We start from the raw sequence: 20183 nt of genomic DNA on the forward strand, positions 1-20183 counted from the left end.
TATGGTAGGACAGTGGTTTTTTTTTTAAATAGTTATAAAATTCGAATGATAAGGCATAAATTTCTATAACTGCAGTAGATTCAGATGTATTTGAACATAAAAAAAAAATTACAATTGTTAACTTTGGACAAGCACAGCCCATACCTAAACTCAAACCTAGTTCTACGTTTAAAAATTTATGAGTGCACGAAATTTCTTTTCAACTTAGAAGATTATGTACGTCATAATCTTCTAAGTTGAAAAGAAATTTGTCAGAATTAAACGGTGTTGTCAAAAAGATTTTGTATTCAAGTTTTTAATTAATACAAAAATTTTTTATGTATTTAAAAACACACCTATCTTGAATCTAACTAACTGATTGGCTAAAATTAAGTTATAATAGTACGTAAGAATCTCGCCTTGCGCATCTTACATCTCGAGAACATTATATATATGTTATATATAACCTATATTAATTAATAATAAAGATATAAAATTATAGTAATCTCAACTCTCTACATAAGTGACAAACAAATATTTCAGTGTAAGCCACCTTAAACATGAGAAAGAACGAGATAGCGAATACTACCATCTCGTTATACCTCATGAATGCGGTATCGAAAACATATATATAGTTATATCACTCACCTAAAGAAACAAATAGACGTATACAATAAGCACCTAATAAAACTAGAGATCTGTAATTAATTAATAATAGCGCCAATCTATTATAAAATACTAATATTAAATATAAATTATAATTAATTAATTGTAAATACTAAGTCTATTAAGTTGTTAATTTATTTTTCTAAAATTTAATTCGAATCTAATTTATTAAATTGAAACACAGTGTAAACTGTTCTGAGATGAATTGATTTAAAATATTAATATATATTTTTCACAATTTTGACACTATTAAAAAATGCAAGCATCATTGTAATTATTTATTGTACGGTTTGGCATCTGAAATTATATTTTTATATTAAAGTTTATACGATTTGTCTACAAAATTATTTATTATATAATAGTTCAACTATCAATTTATGAAAATAATAAGAAAGTAAATTATTGTTGTTATATTTAGTTATTAACATTTATTTAGATCAAATCCATACTTTAGTGTTGTAAAGTGGTTAGACATTGTTTAGTAAGTAATATGATATTTTAATTGGAAGGGTATGTTTTTTGCAGAGGTTTCCCACAATACTGCTCCGTTTGTACGAGTCAACTATATAGCGTGAGCTGTTTTTATTACAAAATATCAAATTATTAAAATTGCAATAAACAGAAATGTATTAACGACAAACACATACAATAAGAAAACAATATTTACATATTGTTTATACTGCATTTTGATAATTACATTATTAATCAATTTAAAAAAAATATATTATTTTCATCATAATTAATACCAAAGGCCTTAAGGCGTATAACATAGAAATTACTTATGTATAGCAAAAATTTACAATTAAATTTCAGCAACAATGTTATTGTAAATTGTGTAAGTGTATTTTTAAATATATTTGAGAGATAAATATGTAAAATTATTTTTATGAAAATTAAACGTCTATAAACCCCCTTAATTATCGAGTAAATTTTAAACAGCGTTTTGCAAGAGCATTTAATTAAAGCAATCTCTATTAAAACTAAAATAAGGACAAAAATTCTAATAAAAAAAAAATAAACTTGAAAAAACTTTTTATTCATAAGATATATATAAAAAAAAGAACATTATTAATGAACATAAGAACAACTGAATCCAATCCAAGTTATCTATTTATGTATTTTTATACATTTATTATTGTATTTGTGTAGGCGTCTAGCACCGAGATAGTCGTTTATAATAGACTAATATCAGTTAAGCATTTCACTATTTCCGTATTTTAGACGCACTGTCTGCGTTATCCTTTAAAATCTTGGATTTAAGATGATCTTTATACTTCAAAATGCCACCCTCCCATTTTGTGACTGTTCCGTTTTCGCATATCCAAATTTCTTCTGCGACCTGTGTGTAAATTATAATTTATTTAGATAAGCAACAAATTGAGAAAGTACATGACATGTCACCATTTGTTTTAATCAAAGCGTGGCATTTAACCTAAAAAATTTCCATGGAAACTGCAATCAGTGTCTACGGTGAAAATTACACATCAAACATAAGAATAAACATTAATAATAATATAATGTTTATACAAAAATATTAGGAAACATACTTATAGAAATTTCATATAAATCTATATAAATTATGTTCATTGGTAAATGAGTCACTTGATAATAACTAGACTGATTGGCTAAATTTCTTTTACAAAATACTCCTAATATCCACTAAAGGTGTAAGTAAAGCCCCGTTTAAGAGAGAAAATTGTTTCCAAGCTATTGACGCCAGTGCAAAAAAGGCCACATATTCCTTTAAATATATACATTATATCAGTCAATCCTAATACCAAAAATTAAAAAATTACAAAAACAGTATAGGGAACAGTAGAGTAAGAACCAAAAAATAAGGTTGCATATAAATGTGGTCAAAACAATAACTGTCCAGTCAACTAGTACACAGTATTATTGATTAGTACATAAACTTACCTGATTAATTAGTCTAAAGTCGTGACTAACAAGCACCATGCCGCCTTCAAATTCGTTGATGGCGTCCGCGAGGGCATCGATTGTCTCCATATCCAAGTGGTTAGTCGGTTCGTCCAAGAGCAGCAGATGTGGGGTTTGCCAGGCCAGCCACGCAAACACAACTCTGCAACGCTGCCCGTCCGACAGCTGTCGCATTGGGCACACCTACGAGCGGATAATAAATACATTAGGTTGACTGGTAAAGTACGTTATTTAGCATTAAAACTACCTTTTATACCAAATATTTTAAAGTAGACAATAAAGCTATAAACATTTTAACAAAATACACATAGATCAAATAATACAGAAAATGTTGTGCTTCCCATATTAATACAAAGCGGTCTGCTATATTCGCTTATCCATCCATCTCGTCAAATTACCAGATAAATTTTTGTATATATATATATATATGTATATATATATATTGTATATATATATATTGTATATATATATATTGTATATATATAATATGTAGTATAGGAGACTTAATATTTGATACCCTTTTTCGATCCATGTTTCTTTAGGAAAAATGTTCAGTTACTCTAGTCAAACGGCCCCTTAAAAGGGTACTCATTCTTTTTTTTTATCCGAGCATTACTAGAATACATATCCTATTCTGTTCTATTCTATCCTATATAACCCCTTTTTCTAGCTACAACAAGCTTACACTTATATATATGTATGTTTACCTGCTGCCTGCCAGTAAGCCCGTATCTGCCTATTATCTTCCTCATTTCCTCACGTTCGCGGACCTCCGGGAACTCTTTCATCATATATTCCAGAGGTGACAAGTCAAGATCAAGTAGCTCATGAAGATGCTGGTGGTACCGTCCGATGCGCAGATGCGAGTTTTTACGGATCATGCCCGTTGATGGTACCAACTGGAAAAAAGATATTTTTTATGATATTTAGAAGTACAAACTGACGGCAGTCTATCTGATGGAAAGTGGTTATCTTCACCTATAGCACACAAACAGTAACGTCCACTGTACTCGTTATGCATTACCATTCCTGGAATGACAATGTTATGCCTCCACATCCTCTAAATTCACCACCTTATACCACCATCCAAACCAAAATACAGCCATGTAAGCCACTTCATAGCAAAAACACGATTGGAGCAAAGATACGCAAGCATATGACTTTTGTACATTATTTTTATAAATTATTTTACCGGGTTACCGAAGAATAACGTTATTCAAGTGTATATAAATTAATAGAAGTCCCCTCTATACGGAATAACAATTAGACAGTCATCTTTATTAACATTGTAAATGTATAAGTGAGTTTTTATCCCAGTTACTGAATGACGTCGCAGGAAAAGGACAAACATCATTCCAGTCAAAAGTTAACATTATTTTGTCATTTATGCACCTCAACTTTTCACCCTATCACCCATAGAAATGAAAACAATGATAGTGAATACTTACATCGCCATATAATAATTTCAGTAGAGTAGATTTCCCAGCTCCGTTGGGGCCAACAAGCGCTAGTCGTGTGTCGAGGTCGATACCAAACTCGAGGTTCTTATAAATCCATGGACCATTGTCAGCATACCTGAACGATACATTCTGTAACAAACAATAATTACATAGTGTAAATTAGACGGGAAAAGTTATATTAATAGTTGTATTATTGGTCTGTACATTTAATATGATAAATAGGGGGGAAAGGGATTGTTAGTAATGGAGACTGAGAATCCCATTGCTAGCAATATACCCAACCAGGTTGACCTCCTCGCGGTTCTCCCTGGAAACTATCATGGTTAATTCCTGATGAATTCATCATGATGGGCTAACTGGCCTGTTTTCATTCTCATCTATCACCCTTTACTGGTGCTCTGCCAGCGTATCCCGTTAGCGCAGGCGGGGGTCACAATGCCATTTTCACTCATCAAAAAAAATTATAAATAAATAGAATTTGTAATATAGTTTAATGAAATCCAACCACTGCACCTAATCTCATAATAACATAGTGTATTTATATAGACTGTTTCAATTTGAAAGATGATATGACAATGAAGTGAGTAGGATCCTGATGTCAGAAGTAAAGGTAACATGCTAGTAGAGTTACTAATATAACCATTTTTTGGTACTGGTAAAACAAATCATAAGACAAATATACTTTTTTTATACTTAGCTGTTTGTATGATCATTACTCGATTACATTTGAACAGCAAATGAATTTTAGATACATGAATAGGTTTAACACATTAGTAAATGATTTTTTATTTTGCATATTATTTATATAATAATGATACTTTATATACTGATTCACATGGACAAAACTACAAGAAATAAATTGCCTCGCACATACCTGAACCATAATCACAGGTGGAGGAACTTTCCCACAAGAGGGGAAGTAAAAGTTGAGTGTCTTGTCGTCGACCACTTTTTCCGTGAGGCCCTGGGCGATCATTTTGGCCAAAGTCTTCTCTTTGGACTGTGCCTGACGAGCCAGCTTAGCAGAACCGTGTCCAAACCGAGCTATGTAATTCTGAAACACAATTATAATTTAAATACTACTGCCACCAATAGTCCCTGGGGGGAGGGGTAAGAATTCTTAGTAATAGGGTCTAACTAACCCATTGCCATCAATACGGGCGTATTGATGGCAATGGGTATCAGGTCGATCTTCGCGCGGTTCCCCCTGGAAACCATAGTAGTTTCTGTTTTTTTTTTTTATTGGGATAAAAATGACCATATCTTTAAGTTGGAGCTAAATACCTTTACAAAATTTCATTAAAATTTATTGAGTGGTTTTGGTGATCAGCGGGGATCAGTCAAATCATGACACATTTTTTATATATTAAGATTTACAAAAAAAGAATAATCAGACAAACCAAGTTTCTCTTTTATAACATTGCCATGATATTATCAACACCATATCAACCTTTAATTGTCCACTGATGAACATAAACCACCTCCTTGAAGGAAGGTTGTTGCCAGTAGTTGCCTCACTTAGCAGGGGGATTGGCAACCATTTTAAGAAGAATACTGCTGCCCATCCCTTGACCATTTAGTTCCCTTAGTCGCTTCTTACGACACACACAGGAAAGGTAACCACTTCCGTTTGGCGTATTGAGATGAAACATATACCAAATTTTTAATTTGACACAACTATTTTAACTGCTTTTAATTTGGTATGATACCTATCATATGATGCAGAAAGAAAAATACAGATAGATAATCACAATTCTAAAAATTATTCTGGCTTCTATTGCCTTCTATCTTATCCATCCTCTGCCTCAAATATTTTTTTTTAAATATTTCCTAGCTTTAACCCGAGACTTCGTATGTATTTACAAGATATCCTCATTAACCAAGAGAAAAAGAGGCCTATATCCTTCTCCATCTCATATAGAATGTGTATACAAAATATTACAGTAATTGGTTACGCCACTGAGGCACTATGAGTAACAAGCAAAAGGATATTGTTTAATAACAATTTTATTATATTTGTAAGATCATCGATACCTTCATGTGAGCGATTTGATCTTGCTCCCAGTTGTATTGCTTCATCTGGTTCTCGAGTAGTTCCATGCGCGTGCGCACGAACGCCTCGTAGTTACCAGTGTAATACTTGAGCCGCCTCTTGCTCATGTGTACTATGTTTGTGCACACACCATTCAGGAAATCTTGCGAGTGCGATATCAACACCAGTATACGTTTGTAGCTGCAAAATTAAAAAAAAAAAAGTTATTTCAATTGTTGTGTTAAGTAGACAACTTCTACAACTAATATAAAAGCAAAAGTTTGCGATTGCACTGAACGGATTTTAATGTAATTTGGTACATGTATAGATTATATTCTAACTTAAAATATAGTATACTTAATATACTGATTCAGCATGCGAAACCGCAGGATTCAACTAGTAAATAATAAACAAGAAAATAAATAATAAAAAAGTCACTGCCCTCTCAAAATTTATAGCCAATGTCCTTGGAGATGATGTAAGGTTTCTAGCAGTACCCTGTACATCCCAAACCCGTTCAAGTACTTAGAAGTTATGGAATAAAGACAATCACATACACACATGAACCTTGAAAACCCTACACTCCTAAATAAGCAGTTGTGTAATAAATATATTACTAATAGATATTACAAAGTGTCATCTAGTCTCAAACTAAACAGAGCTTATACTACTTTTTTTGTGAATTTAAAATAAAAATACAAAAATACAGACTAATACAAACAAAGTCATGAATAAAAATATTTGTATTGTACGAGGACTGAACCCGAGATCAATGGAATTAAACTCATATTGGTGATGGACCAATATGAGATGATCACAGTATATTATTATATTCTGTGACAAGATCAATCAACCCCTAATTGTAATATGACATAGATTCATAACACCAGCTATAGTAGTTTCTTTTCAACCGACCTTAAAAAGAAAGAGGCCTAAGAGGCTTAAGCCTTTTAAAAAAGTCTGTCAAATGCGTTAGTTATTTATGCAATGTATATAAACTTTTATATTTTTTTTATACAACTTAGAATGACAAACAAGCTGACGGTCCACCTGATGGAAAGCGGTAAGCATCGCCTATAGACATGAGCAGTACCATAACAGACATAACAGAGTATACTGTTTCACCCATGATACCCCCCATGCGTTGCTATTCCTGAGGACTCAGGTGTTATTCCTCTGTACCCAGTAAATTCACACCATATCCCACCCTTCAAACCGAAACAATATTCTACACAATTATGTATATTTCTGGATGTAACCTAAATGAAGCATAATAATTGATATCTAGCGTGTGCCACCTATCTTTTCTTTGTTTGTAACTATTACCTATCAGATTTAAGAACAGTTTTAGCTATAATGTTGCCTATTGTAATACACATTATTTTAATATGTATTATATTTTTTTTATATTTAATGAGCAAAAGAGTATTAATTATTATATACTAACTGTTTTAACTCCTCTTCAAGCCATACACAGGCATCCAAATCGAGATGGTTGGTTGGCTCATCGAGCAGCAGCAGGTGAGGTTTCACATACAGCGCGCGGGCCAGAGCGATGCGCATGCGCCATCCTGCCAAAACGTAAATAGATCAGTACCACTCTATCACAACAATCATCTACTCTTCAAGCCAGGAGCTAGCTAGCCAGAGTTATGAGGAATCAAGCAACAAACACCTGTGTACACAATCCAGAATACCCAGGGTAAAGGATTGCTAGAAATAAGGATCTAACATCTCCATTGCTAGCAATTCCTATCAGGTCGACCTCCACGTGATTTCGCCTGACAACCATCGTGGTTAATTTTTGTGAACTTCGTCACGATGGACTATCACTTGTTTTCATCTTTACGTATCATCCTTCATTGGTGCCCCACCAACGTAAACCGATAGCGTAATCGGGGTTATCATTCCATTATTATCCATTAAAAAAAATCCAAAGCAATTCAAAAAACTTCAATTCTTACTTTGTCCCGACCAAGACACGAAGCTGGAACATCAACTACACAAAGCCATCCATACATACCCATCACTACGCTACAGAGGACATTAAACGTACACTAACCTCCAGAGAAGTCCTTGGTGGCCTTCTGCTGCATATCCTTAGTGAATCCGAGACCGTGCAGGATGTTGGCGGCGCGCGCCTCCGCTGTATCAGCGCTCAGCTCCTCCAGACGATCGTACACGTCCATCAATTGCTCTTGGGACTCTAGAATGCAATTATATATTTTTTTTATACAACTTAGAATGGCAAACAAGCTGATGGTCCACCTGATGGAAAGTGGTAACCGTCGCCTATAGACATGAGCAGTACCATGGACATAGCAAAGTGTACTGTTTCGTCCATGATACCCCCCATGCGTTGCCATTTCTGAGGACTCAGGTGTTATTCCTCTGTACCCAGTAAATTCACGCCATATCCCACCCTTAAAACCGAAACACAGCCATGCAAACACAGCTGCTTTCCGGTTGAAACACGAATTGGACAGAGGTACCCAAACAATCGACTTTTGTACAAAGTCTCCCTCTGGTTGAATTACATACAATCAATATCCTGATTTCCCAAGTCGTTTTAATAGAATTTAATGAAAAATTAAGTACGTTGTGTTGTAATTTTAACAGAAGCAATAAATCAATTATTCGATTTTTTATTCAGGTCAACTATTCATTTGTATATATACAAATACTAAATCAGACATACATTCCTTTCATACTGAAACATGTTCTTCATACTACATGGTTTCTTACTGTATTGGTTTCAGCTAAGAAGAAATATACGAGGTCTGTCCGGAAAGTTCGTATAAAAGTGTTCTGGAATGCGAGAAAGAGGAGTGGGGAGGCCAGGTAAGCGCAGGACCCCTTCCTTATGTCCCTAACAATGCTTCAGTTCTGGTCTGACCGCCGTGCGGTGCGAACTGGCTTGTCACGCCATCTGTGAAGTTACCTCTTAACGAAACCCCGTCGGCATGGAGCCCGCTTCCGTTGAAGAGCAGCGCGTCGTAATCAAGTTTCTCTCGAAACTCGGCAAGAATGGCCGTGAAATTTTTGCCGATCTCAGAACAGTTTATGGGGATGATGCTGTGAAGGAACCAACCGTCCACAAGTGGCTAAAAAGATTCAGAGAGGGCCGAGAAAGCGTTCAAGATGACCCACGTTCAGGACGTCCTTCCACTTCACATTCCGACGAAAACGTGGAAAGAATTCGAACTTGTGTTAATGGGGACCGTCGTTTAACGGTCAGACAGGTGGCTGAAGAGCTTAATTTGGGCAAAACCGTGGTCCACGAAATTCTAAGAAACGAACTTCAAATGAAAAAAATTTGCGCCAAGATCGTTCCGTGAGTTTTTGAGTAAAAATTCCATTACGGTGACCGAACACCCCCCTATTCGCCGGATTTGGCCCCGTGTGACTTCTTCTTGTTCCCAAAAACCAAATTGGTACTTCGGGGGCGGCATTTGGGGGACATAAATGAGATAAAAAAAGCTACGACGGGGCAGCTGAGAAACCTACAACCAGAGGACTTTCAAGGAGCCTTCTCACAGTGGAAACGGCGTTGGCACAAGTGCATTATGTCACAGGGGGAGTACTTTGAAGGGGATAAAATTGATTTACCTGAATAATTGTAAAATAAAATTTTTAAAAAACTTTTATACGTACTTTCCGGACAAACCTCGTATAATTCAGGAATAAGCCTAAGAGTTAAGATGAATTTTAAATTATTATTATTATTAATTAAAACATACCTACATCAGTTTTTAAATTAGACCTTTAAGAACACAACTATAAAGAACGCATCCAATTTGGTACAGCAGTTGTGCGATGCGAGAACAAACACACAGACAGACAGACAGACAGACAAGATTTCTATAAGTTTTGGCTTGTGTTGCTCTTGTTTAGACCCCTTATATCAATGTTTTTTTTTTTATATATCTTCCATGTCTGCACATAGTCTAGTTACATATTACGTGATTAGTAAGATAAGATTAAAGTAATGAAACGTATTTGTTATATTATAAGAATAATTACTATGTCAATAGCAATAGATATTTATGTTTATTTATCCTGTGAGATATATTTCTTAACACAATGTAACAATTAAACTAATACAATAGAAAATACAGTGTTGATAAATACGCACACTAATCCTTTTATTCGGGGGGGAAAGGGGATTTGTTAATAATGGGCACTGAGAATCCCATTGCTAGCAATATACCTAACCAGGTCGACCTCCTCGCGGTTTCCCCTGGAAACTATCATGATTAATTCCATATGAATTCATCATGATGGGCTAACAGGCCTGTTTTCATCCTCATCGATCACTCTTCACTGGTGCCCCGCCAGCGTATCCCGTTAGCGCAGGCGGGGTTACCATTCCATTTTCATCCAATAAAAAATAATCCTTTTATTCGCAAACATTAAAATCTCCTATAAAAGTAGATGTGGTTTTGTCACTTTTAAAATTAGAAATTAGTAAAAAGGACAAGGCAATAAATAGCTAAAATAAATAAATATATATATAAATATATAAGGGGATAGAAATATGGCTGCATATCGACTGTGAATTTTGGCTAATTATAAAAATTTATCAATTACAAATAACTTTATTTCAGAATCCGCATCGATCACCAGAACAAGTCATGAACTTACCGTCGTCATCGGACTGCGCCAGTTCCTCGGCCAACTTCTCCAGCTTGACCCTTTCCTCGTCGACCTCCATGACGCATTGCAGAGCGGTCTTATCGGAAGCCGGCATCTCACGAGTCAGATGGAAGATGTCGATATGTTCTGGTATGGGAACCTCGCGGCGACCCAACGCCGAGAGCAACGATGATTTGCCTGTGGGATATAAAATCTTTTAATTTTCCCTTGGTTTTTTTGTATTAGGATCAGTATACATTATGTAAGTTAGATTTATGTAAGTCTTTTTGACTCGTATAGTGAACTCCATCCCCTATAAATATTATCCCAATATTATCACGATTTGTGCTATATTAATTTATGCTGACAAATTATCCGTGAGAAATAATAGGTGAGATGAGAGGTCCATAGTCCTATAGGCCCAGAGTCCCACCCTCAGGTCACATGGAGATCAAAATATAAAAAGTATAAAATAAAATGTAAAACACGCAGTGGATTTTGTTACAGGTTTGATTGTTATTTCGATATCTTTATACATAAAATATGTATGTACAATATAAAAAAGCAATATAAAAAAATTGTAATATAATTAGTATTATTTCATTATTATTATGCCTATTTTTAGTATTAAGATCGTTCGTAACAAAGTATGACAACGTTACAATTATTTATCAATTTTCAAAAACCATTAAATAATTTTCAATGCAATGTATTCCATAATTAATGTTCGCTAGCAGTATTTTTTTTTAATAATCTACTATTAAGACTCCGTACCCTGTAATTTCATCGAGAAATAAATTGAATTAGTTTGAGACTTTTTTTTTTTAAAATTAGGTTTAATTAATCTCCGTCTTCTAAAGGGCAATAATGAATAGCCCTGAGAAATTGTTTAGACTTAAAAGATAGTATTGAAATTGCAATCAGTTTGACGATAACATAATCTTTAGTGCAACAAGGATCAAGCACTAATCTTAGACCTACATATCGCACGGCATTTTAGACTGCAAATAAAAAAAGCGAGCATTATACTCTTACTCGGATTAATTTGTTTTATTTTTCAACGCTCCCCATCGCCAAAAAGTTAATTTCTTAATATTATTTGTCACTAACGTATTACCAAATTCATTGGCAACATTTCATAAAATGAAACTAATTTAATTCAACATTAATGTTGCCAATCTTACACTATAAACGTGCTTGCAAAACGCAAACCTTTTAATAGCTTGTTATTTACAAATATAAAACTCTCAACATGGAATATTAGGTTTCAATTCACGTCCGTTTTTGAAATCGAATATTCGATGTTCCGAGTAATTTCGAAATATAAATTGAAATTATTCATTTGTTTAGCTGTAACAATGTAATCGACTCACAAATATAGTTTCGCATTTATACACTGTTTTCCCTTACTTAGCACATGTACCTTGTTTTTTTTTTCATTTAGCACAATAAACACTTATTAACTATCTATTTATGGAATCCAATAATATTAAAATAAAAAGGACGTATATAGTAACAGCTATGCATTAACATATAATCAAAAATCAATTAATACGAAATGCTTTTAAACTGTTTTATTAATTTGAACTGTTATTTCCATAAAGAAAATATGCCTAAATTATTAATAATTATACTAAGTACATAAAAATCACACCACAGCTAGCTCTACACCCCAAGACTGTTCATTACCATGATAGAACACCTTTGTATTTTTTTGTATCATAATCATCATCAGCGCTTACTATCCACTACTGAACACAAGCCTTCCCCTTGAATAATATTACCAGTACTGTCTATGCTTGGCGTGCAGGTTGGGGACCGCAGTTGGCCTTTGGTAATGTTTTTAAAGTATTAAGTTCCCTTAGTCGCCTCTTACAACATCTATGGGAAATAAAGAGATGGCCCATTATATGTCAGGACCGTACGGCATATGTATCATTTTTGTATACACCCTTATATGGTCAATTTTTATACCAAATTTCCTTACAATATATTGTTTAAGCACACATTTAAAAATATTTACAAACTTTCACATATATAAAAAGATGTAGCTGTGTTCTCGACTACATTCGCATGATGTGAATAAATCCACATAGCAATACTACGCGTAAGCTAAACATGATGAGCATTCGTTGAGCCATTAAAGCGCCAAATAGTAACAAAGTCATTCAAAATGTTTATAATATCAATCATGTGTGAGGATAATCATATTTCTACAGATGTGAAGGTGATAACAATATGCATGCATAATCAATAACTATGTTTATGCATTTATACTATAATGCCTATGCTTTACCAAAGGGAGACTGTAAGTCGGCTGCTTGAGTACCTTCGTGTTCGTGCCTTGAAGCAATTGTTTGCATAGCTTTGTTTTTGTTTGCAGAGTAGGATATGGAAATGAAATTACAGGATACAGAGTCATGACACCTTAGTCTATAAGCGACGGTTGCCAATTTCAATCACTTGGGCCGTCGACTTGTTTGCCAAAGTTGCATAAAAATAATTTTTAGTTATTTTTATAGGTCACATCGCGAAGTTGTATAGCTGCCTCAATAAATAAGCTATCAAAATGCATAAAGAATTTTTCAAATACGAGTGGTAGTTCTATAGATTAGTGCGTACAAACCAACTATTCCGCTCTATTATATTATAGTATTATATTTTAGATAAAAATATTTCCTACTGCTACCCCAGACGGGGTCACTTTAGACATAACCTTAAGCACGTGACCTGACCACTGTGCTACCATTGTGTTGAATGTAACATTCGACATAATCACTTTTCGCTCAGCGTATATAAGTAAAATCAATTTGGAATTTAAAAACTGTCGCTTATAAGTTTTTCAATTTATGTTACACGATATCCTCACCAATTGTGAACCGATTATGATTATTCTTTTTATATAATCCGCTCAAATGTACGTACGAATATACAGTACATGATTTATCCGATTGATATTATCTAAAAAAAGTAGAATTAACAACGCATTTTCCATTTCTATAAAGATAGGTGCCAATTTTCAAGTGGGATTCGCGGCTCGTCTGCCACTCCTAAAGAACAAAACTGTTTCTGTTCTGAGACCATTCCTAATGCATATGTAATACATAATATAGATTACAAATAAATAATAAACTTCGCTGTAGCATTATTTAAAACAGACATGCACTAGCAAAACAACCAAAATTCGCATTGTTTTAACATTGTTACCGCATTCGCAAAAATGAAAAACTTTTACCCGCAATGTTTTATTTAGAAATGTGAGGCATACGGCAATAAAATTACTGGGTACAGAGAAATAACATTTCAGGCCTCAAGAAAGAGAAAACAGCAGATAGACAGTCACCACAGAACTGTTCATAATGTGCCATACTTCATCAATTGGGTTACTAATTTCTATGTATTCCAAAAACTAAAAAAGCTTCTGGAATGATTGATTAATAAAGATGTATATTATACAAAATAATTACCTACTCCAATTTTAAAGCAATGAATTTTTATAATATAGTATAGTAATGTGTAGTTGCAGAGTAAACCATTCGAATCACATAAAATGTCAATATTTTAAATACAGAGATCTACTAGTATTATAAATGTGAAAGTTTGTAAAGATGTATTTGAAACTAGAATCGATTCTTAGGAGTCAAATCTAACCTCTAAACCTATCTTTAAAATTAAAATATCAGCAAAATCTTCTAAGAGCCAATATGAACTAAATTTCTAATAGATTTTCATAAAAAAAAAATAGTAGGTCAAAAATAAATTAATACATGTATAGGTAGAAGAAATGGCGTATTAGAATCGTCCTGACTATATTATATAGCCCACGCCCTATTTCAATTTCCTTTTAACTCCAAGATATATCATTAAATTCTATAGTTTAATAATAAAGTTTTAGTTTAATTCAGGTCTCGATATTCTTTTATCTTCAATTAATTGGGGATTTTTATCTACAGATATACCAATCTCGTTGCATCTAATCTGGTTTTCTACACTTACTGTAATGGTAAATAATTTTAATAATAGTTTAATGTTGTTAAATTATTTAACACAAATATGATACTAAAACAATTAGGAGGTAAATTTTATTGTTATTAATTAGAAAGGAAATACCCTTTTAAATAGGTATAAAGTTAATGACGTAATCGCGTATTCTGGGATTCTTTTTAGATATTATTTATAAAGAGATTTTTAATCTCATAAAAAGTTCTAAAACATTGTTCATTACGAAAAACTTAATTAAATAACTATGTAGCTATGAAATTTCAGATGAGCAACAAGCTTTTAGTACCTATAACTAATACGGCAGCTGGCAAAACGCCAAGGTTTTGAAATATCGGTTCGAAAAATCAGACTATCTATTATAATGAGGTGTTAAAACACTATTAATGTAATGTAATATACATAGTTTATAAAATTCATACAAGCTTTAAGAATATTATTTTCTCTTATTTATTTATTTATCTTATTATTATTTTATTTTATCTTATTATTTAAAACGCATTCTTGAGTAAAACCGGTTCAATGCTCAGTTACTATAATTTAATTTAAAACGAACGTGTCTAAATCTAATATTAGGTTTTATTTATACCCCATGTGTTGTGTCTCAATACATTTAGTATACAGTACCGCTCAAAAACATTTAGCCATCTAGTAAAATAAATTTTGTAAAAGTCTAAGTGAAACTACTTTATAATTATTTTAACATGTTTATTAACCATTTTTAATCATAAAAAGAATATAATTTTATGACAGCCTCACAAAACTTCGGCAATCTAGCTATAAATTTTTTCATATTGTCTTCAATTTTTTCAGTCTTCTGCCATTCTTCTTGCAGTTCCAACTAATCCCACAATGAGGTTTAATTCAGGGAACTGTGAAGGCCATACCATAAGATTCAACACCTGTTGTTGTTCTTTTCCTTTTAAAAAGTCCTTGCACAGTCTTGACGTGTGTTTCGGATCATTATCCTGTTAAAATATAATTCCCGGACCAATTAAATGGGTTCCACAAGCCACTGCACTATCCTCCAATATCTGTTTGTAACCTTCATGGTTTAAAACTCCTCGTATTTACACAAGATCTCCAACGGCGGAGCCACCAAAACAGACCAAACCATCACAGATCCTCCTCCGTGTTTAACTGAAGCCAGAGTACAAGCGTTAATCACCCTTTCGTTTGACTGCCGTCTTACAAAAACTCTTAATTTAGTTCCAAAAATTTCAAATTTGGATTCGCCCATCCAGAAGACCCTTTCCCAATCTGCTATTGTCTAATTCTTGCATTCTCTCTTGTCGCTTCTTTTCATTAATAGGTTTAAGAAGTAGTTTTGAGACCGCTATACATCCCTTGAGTCCTGTGTCACAATCTTCTTTTAACTGTGGATACACTGACTGGTTTATCACATTCCGCATTAAACTGTGCTGCTATTTCCGGTACATTTAATCGTCTATTTCCTTTTCTATTAATAACTATATTCATCTTCATTGGAAGTTGTAATTCTCGGTCTGCCTGAACGACGTTTGTTGCAAATTTTTCCTTCAGTCCCAAACTTCTTAACAATGCAGTCAACAGTTTGTCATGGTATCTTCATTACTCTTGAAATCTCACTATTACTTTTGCCGATTATTATGCCCCTGATCTTTTTTTTTTAAATATTTCTTAGATTTACCCATATTCTTCAAAAATGAAACGAATTTTGAAGTAAATAACAATAAAATATTGGTAGACTAAGTACTGAGCCATGGAGTACATGTTTTCTGGTTAAATGGCATCAAATAACTAACGTAAAAATATTTGTAGTTATTTTATATTCTAATTTTGTTTTCATTTAATTTCTCAATAACTAAATAAAATCAAAATTGCGACTTCAAAGAAATTCCGATAATAACACTATTATGGTTTAATGACCACGAGATGGCAAATAACAATAAGCTGTTTATGATTGTACTATAGATAAGTATTCTGTGATGTTATACAAACTATGAAACCTAATAAATGATCTCTTTAAAATGTAAACTTTGTAACTTATATAAAATACATGTGGCTAAATAGTTTTAAACGGTAGTGTATGTAGGTTCAACAATGTGGTTGATGAAGACAGTACAGCACTTGATCCTTTATTAAAATTAGAAACTTAAAATGGGGTATGGAAAGCTTTATTTGGAGTTTAAACAATGTCAACAAATTTGGAATCCTTAATCATTAAAATATTTAAAAAAATATTATATATTTAACAAACTAAAACAAAAATTAATCTATTTAAAAAGTGATAATATCTCTTAATTTATAAACCTGCAATATAATACTAAAATCATCATCTTTCGACCCCTTATTACATTATTGGTTTATGCTGAATGTTGTAATCACAATCAGATAATGATGATAAATTTAAAAGTGTTGAAAAGTATATTTAAATATATTGTACTCACCACAACCATTGAGCCCAACTAAACCATATCTTCGTCCACAATTCAACTCGAGTAGGGTATCTTGTAGCAGTTCACTACCATAGAATGTGATAGAGAAATTGGCTATTTTGATGTCCCTGGAACGAGGATGCACTGCTAAAGAGCCAGTACATGACCTTGCTTCCGAGTTCATCTTGGCTTCTTCTTCCAACTTGAGACATAATGCCTCTGTAACAAGATTATATTGTTATTTCACTATCAATATTTTTTCTATCTGTAAGAAAAGAAACATGTAAAAAAAGTAAATAATTAACAAAAATATACCTTTATCCTGTGTGTTATAAAGGTATATTTTTGTTACACACACATTTTACATCTATCATTTCAACAATATAATACTGTACTGAATGAGGAATATATATATATATATATATATATATATATATATATATATATATATATATATATATAGATTTATTGGTCTTCAATACTGCTTGTAAATGAACTGTAATGCGAGGCTTTACTTACAAAAGAATTTTAATACTTCCTATAAATAAAACCTATCTATCAATTTAAAAATTATTTCAAATTTATGTCATCAATATTTCACATTTTTAATACTAGGAATGCATGAAACTATGAGTTCTAAATAAGTATTTTTCTATCTTTTTATTAATAACAAATTTAAAATTAGTTGTTCCTGACTTCAACATCAAATAAAATGATGCAATAGACCTACATTCTTATTACAACAATGTCATGGCTCACTGGCCATGACAATACAGATTATGTCACAAGTTGACACAGAATTATTATGGAATAGTAATTATCTATTGCTGGTTTTATAAGACCTTGTATACAGCCCACTGAATAGTTGCCATGCTTATTATCTAATTGTTTTCACCACTTTAGCTTATTCCCTTCATTTATTTATTTATATTAATAAAGACCTATAAAACATTGTGAATTTACTAGGTACAGAGGATTAACACCTGAGTCCTCAAGAATGGCAACACATGGGGGGGTATCATGGGTGGAACAGTATACTCTGTTATGTCCATGGTACTGGTCATGTCTATAGACGACAGCTACCACTTTAAATCAGGTGGACCGTCAGCTTGTTTGCCATTCTAAGTAGTATAAAAAAAAACAAATTATTTCAGTATTTTGTCATAGTTATTAAATTTAGAACTAAACATAATAGACTATTATGAACATGATGAGAATAAATTTTTATTTACAACCAAATAAGAATCCCATATACCGATGGTCCCTTGATACAGGAAACTCCATGCAATATACACTATTTTTGATAACATGTATAATATATAATAATAAGAAGAGATATATGTTTCTTTAATTACACATATTACATCTCTGTAATTAAAAGTGATAGAATTTTCATCATGCCTCGGATCAAACTATTTATAATTACTAGTCTCTATACAATAGATGCCTGGAAGAAATTGCTTTTAAAAATAAGGCCACCCATAGTTTTCTGTGATCATTTCTTGTAATTGATTTGTATCTATAATAAATTTACTATTATAATCTTTTGGACGAAATAATAAAGAGATATATCTATTTTTGTACAAAAAAAACTTGTTTGATTGTTCAATTATTACCAAGAACAATTTTCATTATAGATGAATTTCCGTGCTATCTTTTAACAAAATTTTCATCATTAACTAGCACTCATATCTGTAGTACATCAAATATTTCAGCTTTTAGTTTTTCTGTTGTTAGGTCAAGGAATTTCTATGTAATATACTCATACAATCACGATTTGTATTGAGCATCTTAATAAATTGCTTTATCCTATCATTTTGCTGCTTAGAAAACTACATGCACTAGCAGCAAAATAAAAAAACAAAATTGATTGTTTGACAGTTGCTAAATCAGAGTAAATCTATTAATTGTGTTTATTTAATTCTATCGTCATGGTGATTTTTAGGCTCTTCAGGTAACTAAAAACCACTGTGATTCAATGAATCTCAAAGAACTTCTATTTTCACTTAAAACTTGTCACAAACTATCAACATAATATTGACTTCAATTCTAAAGTAGTCAATGTTTTTTACAAAACCTATCAATGACTTTTTTTTTATATTTTCTAAAAACATATTCATGACAAATAAAACAAAAACACATTGGAATGTTTAAACAATGTCACCTTAATGTAAACAACACAATAATTTTATCAAAACTGTTATAATGTTGTGTTAAATACAATTCTGACATAAAAAATTATATATATAAACGTCTAGTAGCTAGTGGTATTTAAATTTGTTGTATCAAAACGAAGAGAAAAACTATTGGAAATTTTTAAAAAGAAACATTTTGTACCTGTGTAATTTATATACACCTAATTCTCTTATACCTAAATTGAGTGGGTGTCTTAAGACACTTATTGAACTGTAATAATTTAATAAGTATAATGCTGATTCATCATTAACCTGATATATTTAGTTGAGGTTAAGTATTACCCCATACAGCTAGAACTCCTACATTTTAATTATTACTAAATCAATACAGTTACCTTCAGCAGTGAGTATTCGTTCTTCTTTTGTAGTGCCATTGGTTGTACCATTATGTTCTGAATTATTTACTCGAGGCACAGCCTTTTTGTTTCTGTTAGTAGCCAACTCTTTCTTTTTTTGCTGGGCCCTTCTTTTGGCGTCTGACGGCATTTTTACTACTTATCCTGTAAGAAAATATCACAAATCTAACAAATGTGTATGAATTTTTTATTGAAAACCTTCACTGCTTGCCGTTGGACACTTGCAAGTTTTATTTATACGTATTCCATGATTTCTTTTGTAGACATATTCTTTGCAAGTACATCTTTAATTATAGATTTTGTGTTTAAACATGTTTTTAAAGAAACTCACCTAATATTTTATTATAAAATGTAAGATAGTCGCGAGCGTCTGCACGTGCTGGTTTTGAAAGAGAGAAAATTTGATGACTTTTTTATGTAGGTATAATAAGGATGTGTTTTTTTTTATATTGGAGTTTTGGCTTGGAAGCAAGTCTTTTTGCCATTACATATTCATAATTTTATTG

General features: G+C 32.4%; 1 protein-coding gene across 1 annotated transcript; it reads right to left on the reverse strand.

Annotated features, from left to right (window-relative positions):
• Positions 1 to 1660: 1660 nt before the first annotated feature.
• On the reverse strand, positions 1661 to 20155 carry LOC113519759 (ATP-binding cassette sub-family F member 2). The gene is made up of 12 exons (XM_026904955.3): positions 20009 to 20155; positions 19657 to 19821; positions 17139 to 17345; positions 10720 to 10908; positions 8138 to 8281; positions 7523 to 7646; positions 6078 to 6276; positions 4918 to 5097; positions 4032 to 4172; positions 3291 to 3482; positions 2563 to 2766; positions 1661 to 1984 (listed from the first exon to the last, which is right to left on the reverse strand). The coding sequence occupies exons 2-12, from the start codon at positions 19805 to 19807 to the stop codon at positions 1850 to 1852; spliced, it is 1866 nt and encodes a 621-aa protein (XP_026760756.2). The 5' UTR covers positions 19808 to 19821; positions 20009 to 20155; the 3' UTR covers positions 1661 to 1849.
• Positions 20156 to 20183: the final 28 nt, after the last annotated feature.

The sequence above is a fragment of the Galleria mellonella genome, unplaced genomic scaffold (genome assembly GCF_026898425.1).
Source record: "Galleria mellonella isolate WM207_F2 unplaced genomic scaffold, CSIRO_AGI_GalMel_v1 utg28, whole genome shotgun sequence".
Taxonomy (NCBI): Eukaryota; Metazoa; Arthropoda; class Insecta; order Lepidoptera; family Pyralidae; genus Galleria; species Galleria mellonella.

Excerpts from the sequence above, each read along its gene's own strand:
- LOC113519759 (XM_026904955.3), bottom strand. The coding sequence starts at position 19,807 with ATGCCGTCAGACGCCAAAAGAAGGGCCCAGCAAAAAAAGAAAGAGTTG. Across the intron at positions 10,909-17,138 it reads AGTTGGGCTCAATGGTTGTG|GCAAATCATCGTTGCTCTCG; the intron begins GTGAGTACAATA and ends TATATCCCACAG. Across the intron at positions 5,098-6,077 it reads ATCAAATCGCTCACATGAAG|AATTACATAGCTCGGTTTGG; the intron begins GTATCGATGATC and ends ATTGTGTTTCAG.